A 5,773-nucleotide genomic window follows, 5' to 3' on the forward strand; every position below is an offset into this window, starting at 1 on the left:
AGTCCACACCGAGGAAAAGACCCCACAACCTAGTTAGAAATCGCTAAACCTTAAAAGAATCATGCATCCCAATAATTGTTAAAAGAATAATGTAAAAAATTAGCGAAGTATTGTCGGAAAAATAAGCTGCCAGATAAACGAGAAAAATTTAATGTTACAAATAAGTATGTAAATGAGGGGAGTGTCTCACCCAGAATTGTGACGTCACCTCACAGTGAACAAAAGCGATTCTCAAGTGAAGTCAGAGAGGTGAATTCCTGATAGCAACGAGCTTTGGTGAGCTTCGTAGCAGTGATCGAGAGAGATGTCCGATAGGATCAAATAGTTCCAAGGCGATTTTGAAGTTATTCGATTTGTGGATCGACGATTATAGAAAGTCTTGAGAGTTTGAGGAAATAGGTTCCTAGTATATTGAGGTGACAATTAGGATCTTTAATTTATAAGAATTATTGTTAATAAGTTAATTCTTTGATTTTGTCGAATTCCAAAGGGGAATAAAATTAAGTTAGAAATAGATTGATTTGAGTTTGTCGGGTTGATTCTTGTTGAATTTCCTTGAATAAATTATTGTTTGATTTTTACTAAATACTGTATATAGTTTATTACTAGAAGTTAAATTAAATATTTGATTTTTGTTATTGACAAACTTTGTCATTATTTAATTCGGTGCACGCTAAAAGTCCAGGCCTGGCACACTAACGCGAATCCGCGTAAAGTACCCGTTAGGGAACGGCTATTTCCGGCACACAGTAGTGTCGATAATCGTTGGAAAGTCGGAAAATTAATATAGTACTTTACACCTCTTTAATTTGACAGGGGGTTTTTCTTTTGGAGATGACGTTGGTTTTGTGACCTGCATATTAGTCTCTTCATCAGAGATATCAGAAAAGTCACTCGGAGTGAGCTTCTGATTTTTTTACATTTAGAGAGAGCTGCTTTCAGTCTGTTTACTGGGTTCTTGTTAGCCTTTTCAGAACCCAGGTTTCTCGTTATTACCCCTGTTTTAGGTAGTGGTGTTTTTACTCTTGTACTCTCCTTTTCTGGTGTTTCTAGTGATGGGAGTATTAAACATTTCGCATGGCGAGTAAGATTCCTTTGGGAAAACAAATATCAGTTTGAACCCAAGCTTCTTTGTAGACTTCACAGCAGCTGCAAATGTCTTTTCTTTCAAAAGAGCTCTTGAGGTGACCATGTGCCAAGCCTCTGGGTAAGATAAATTGTTTACAGTTTTTACCTGCTGAATCTCTCTGTGCCATGCAAGGCATTTCCGAGAGTAGACAGGATGGGTGTCTTTGCAGTTGACGCAGCATGGAATAGTTGTACACTCAGTACTCTCATAATCTTCTTTTCCACACTGAGCGCATGCACTTTTCCCACGGCAAGATGTTTGTGAATGTCCAAACCGCTGGCATTTAAAGCAACGCAGCGGGTTTGGAATGTACGGGCGAACTGGGCAACGGAGATATCCTGCTGCAACAGAAGATGGCAATGTTGGCTTGTTGAACGTGAAAATAAGATGTTTTGTAGGTATCACCTTGCCATCGCGCCAGATAGAAATGCATCTGATGCAGTAACACCTCGTTCTGAAAGGCCTATCTGGATATCTGATTCATTTTCAGTCATCAAATCTGCCTCCGATATCACACCACATGATGAGTTTAAACTCGTGTGTGGTGTTATAGTGACTTCTATATCTCCCAAAGTCTTGACAAAAGTTTTGCCAATTGTTGAGGTGAGGTTGTTTCTAAAAGCAGGTCTCCTGACCTCAACTTTTGAATTTTTTTCAAATTCCCAACGGTTGATTGAAATAATTTTTGTATTAGGAAAAGAGAATGGTTAGAAAGAGGTGTTTCACTGACTGCATGAGCTATAAGGTAAGTTGGATGGTTGGATAAACTTTTGTTTTTTGATGTTATTGTATCTGTACACTTATGTTTTGGTTGGTTTAGGATCCATATTGTATATTTGAATATTCAGCTCCTAGTGACCCCACCCACCATGGAGCCCAACAAGGGAATGCAGTCACATGAGAGATTCCCATAGACCGTCACACCAGGGTTTCCCAGGAGCTGTACCCTCACAATGCAGTCAAGAAAAGCACATTTTGTCTGACATGTCCGCCCGGTCTGCATTGATCAGTTGACTCAAAGCCAAGGTCAAAACTGTCACAACAACCAGCCGATTGACTCAAATGGAGCCTGATTTCAGCCTCCTATTTATCCAAAGCAGGGGTCAAAGCAGTGTGTTGGGGACGTTATGTTGCCCCTCAACTACCAGGATCCCCCTTTCTGGCATACAGGATACCACGCACGGCAAACACATGGATGAGCGTTCAGATCCCAGGGATGGTAAAGAAAAGTTACTAAACCATCTCTGGGAGGGCCCCTCACCACGGATAGGAACCCACATCGAGGGGGGAAATATACAAGAATCAATTCTTGCATATGAACTGTACAAACTGGAATATATTAGAACTGTACAAACTGGAATTAGAGCTGCACATTTCAAGTAGCACTGTATGTTAAAAAAAAAACAGATCTAAAAAAGTAAAGCTGATAGAGAAAAACTGATTTCATATTTGGATTCAGCGACCCAAATATAGCGAAAATCGGTTCTAAAATCCTAGGCACAAAAAAAAACTTTTTTTTTGGGCCTAGGATTTTAGAACTGATTTTAGAACTGAACAAAAAAAAACTTTTTTTTTGTTGACCTGTGTAATCAAATTTGTTTAATTATTAGTGACTTTCAGAAAGTTCAATAATTTATCAAGATTTGGCCTCTGGCCCAGAATGTCTTTAAAACTTGCATTTCCAAAATGCTCTCTACAAATCCTCTCAGAGGCAATACAGTAGCACAGAATGTGTTTAACACTTGTAGTACAGTTACAATATTGGCTGGCATACTGGTTGGTCATCACCCTTCAAAAGGTATTAATGAGTCAACCGAGTATGCCCAATTCTCAACTGAGTAAGAATAACTTCAGATCTCCTGTCATGCTGTTTATTACGTGCCCAATTTTCTATCATCAGTTTGATCTCGTATAGTTTATTGTGGATTTGTGCATTCCACATGTTTTGCCATCTCTCTGCTAGTTGTTTTTTTTAACTACTAGCTTCAAATCACCTCCTTCAATAGGCATTGCATGCTGTGAAGGACTAGCTACCTTTGCAGCTGCGTCACCATCTTCATTTCCTCTTATACCAACGTGGCCCAGGACCAAACAATATTTTATAGAGAGAGATTCCTAGCAAGAAGATGGCGAATCAAATTATGAATTTTAATCACTATGGAATGAGAACTAGTTCACACGAGATCAAAGCCTGAAGTGCACTAACTGAGTCAGTGTATATCATGCAGCAACGATGCTCTTTACTGATTACATACTTTAAGGCTAGATAAATAGCCTACAGCTCTGCAGTAATAAAAACAAACACCACCACACGAAAGAGTGAAAAATAAATAAATAGTTAAATTTCTTTATACAAATTAGTGACTTTTTAAAAGTCCAATACATTATAAAGATTGAGCCTCTGGCCCAGTATCTCTATCAAACACCCTGTCCCAAAATACTGTCTACGCTTGGTCTCAAAGGCAGAGTAATCGAGCAGTATGTGTTTTATAGTAAGAGGACAGTTGCAATACTGGCATACTGGCTGGTCATCACCCTTCAAAAGGTATTGATGAGTCAACCGAGTATGTCCAATTCTCAAATGAGTAATAACAACTTCACATCTCCTATCATAGAATTTCATGTGTGTCCAATTTTCTATCATTGATTTGATCTCATGTAGTTTATTGTGGATTTGTGTATTCCACACATTTTGCCATCTTTCCGTTAGTCGTTTTTTAATGACTAGCTTCAAATCATCTCCTTCAATAAACATTGTATGCTGAGAAGGACTTTCTGACTTTGCAGCTGCATCAGCTTCTACATTTCCTCTTATACCTACATGGCCTGGGACCCAACAAAATTTTACAAAAATATTACTCGCACAAAGATGGCAAAACAGTTTATGGATTTTAATCACTATAGAGTGAAAACTAGGTTCACACAAGATCAAAGCCTGAAGTGCACTAACTGAGTCAGTGTAAATAACACAGCAACATTGACCTTTTCTGATTACATACTTTAAGGCTAGGTGAATAGCCTGCAGCTCTGCAGTAAAGATAAATGAATTCAGTGCAATTTGTTCTGACATGATTTCATCCTGGCAGACAAAGGCTGAGCCAACATAATCATCCGATTTAGAACCATCAGTATAAATAGGAATTAAAGTCCTGTCATGGTGTTGAATTTCTGCAAAGTGCTGTATGTAGACATAGTCTGGAGTGGATTCCTTAAGAAACTGCTTTAAGCTAAGGTCAACATTTATCGCAAGAGTTGACCAAGGTGGTATACTGTAAACCTCAGGCTGTGAAATGTTGCCCATTTCCAGGTGAATCGTGCTGGTTACATTCTCCATTCTTATGTTGAATATAGGGACACAGCTCGAGCGAGCTATAAATAATCTGAAAGGCCAGGACTACACCTCCCCGAAACGGAAACCAGCTGTCGAGCTAAAGTCAATATATCGGTGACTTATTACGTAAATAGGACCGGTAGGACCAAGGAACAGATACAGATATTTATTGATCAATATGCCATATGGCATATCCCGGTGCCACTAAGTATTACCGGGTATATACAGGAAATTACATAGTTTACACTGAAGATTGATAACTAATTATTAACGTAAATAAAATTAATTAACGCGTGTACAATTATATATATGAGGTTATACACGCGTGCAAAACATTAATAAGTATTAATAGATAAAAATAAATTTAAAACATAAAAGTTGCTGGAAATGTGACAGAGTCATAACATTATATAGTTACACGAGGAACATATGTTTTGTTATCTTACGCGGCAATTCTGTTTCAGCAGAGGTTTTCTCTTTTCCACTCCCTAATAAAGACGCAGTAGTAGAGTCAGTCTAGATAAAAGTTTTTTTTTTTTTTTTTTTTTTTTTNCCCCAGCAAGGGGAATGTGAATTGGTATCACCAGCTAGAACGAAATAAGTATTGGAAAAAGTATCCACAATGTCCTGCATATCTGAGACGAATTCCTGTATATTACAATCTCCAGGGCAGTAAAAGTTTATAAATATGTACCTACATCTGTTTATAATGATTTCTGTACAGCAAATGTATTTATTACTGATATTTTTGTGATGTAAAATAGAAAGCTTGTTATGTGTGGCTATGAAAGTTGCCCATGGATAGTCTGATGTGCCGGATAAAAATATACAAGATGTAGGTAAACATGCAGGTTTGAATTTGATACAGTATGGTTCTTGTACTAATACAAAATCAAATTTATTAATAACTGAGGCAAGGAGGGAAGTAGCTGCAATTCTTTTCCCTGTGTTATATTGCAGAAAACAGATGTTATTGTTAATGTATTGGTCCATAATCCGTTCGTTGTATTAGGTTATTTTTAATTCTGGCAAATAATCGACAAGAACCATCTCTAGCATTATGACCGCAAGCAGAAGGACCATCGTGTTTACAATTGCAGCAAATAGCTGGTTTGTTCTTGTTAGTGCAGTCCTTAAAGCTATGTTGGCCAGCACAGTGACTGCAAGTTGGTACCTCTTGACTGCATGAAGTGGAAGTGTGCCCAAATCGGCAGCAGCGAAAACATTGGAGTACTGGGCAAAAGTCAGTAATTCTACACTTGGACCATTGGACTGAAATTTTTTCGTATTTTAATAGTTGTAATCTCAATTTT

At 37.9% G+C, this 5,773-nt stretch overlaps 1 protein-coding gene across 1 annotated transcript; it reads right to left on the reverse strand.

Moving 5' to 3' along the window:
- Positions 1 to 682: 682 nt before the first annotated feature.
- On the reverse strand, positions 683 to 5,002 carry LOC111615141. Its single transcript, XM_023356543.1, has one exon. It carries the CDS (start codon positions 4,461 to 4,463, stop codon positions 3,498 to 3,500), a length of 966 nt encoding a protein of 321 aa, XP_023212311.1. The 5' UTR covers positions 4,464 to 5,002; the 3' UTR covers positions 683 to 3,497.
- Positions 5,003 to 5,773: the final 771 nt, after the last annotated feature.

This window comes from Centruroides sculpturatus, unplaced genomic scaffold, assembly GCF_000671375.1.
Source record: "Centruroides sculpturatus isolate CEXI.00-Female unplaced genomic scaffold, Cexi_2.0 scaffold2355, whole genome shotgun sequence".
Taxonomy (NCBI): domain Eukaryota; kingdom Metazoa; phylum Arthropoda; class Arachnida; order Scorpiones; family Buthidae; genus Centruroides; species Centruroides sculpturatus.

Excerpts from the sequence above, each read along its gene's own strand:
- LOC111615141 (XM_023356543.1), bottom strand. The coding sequence starts at position 4,463 with ATGGAGAATGTAACCAGCACGATTCACCTGGAAATGGGCAACATTTCA.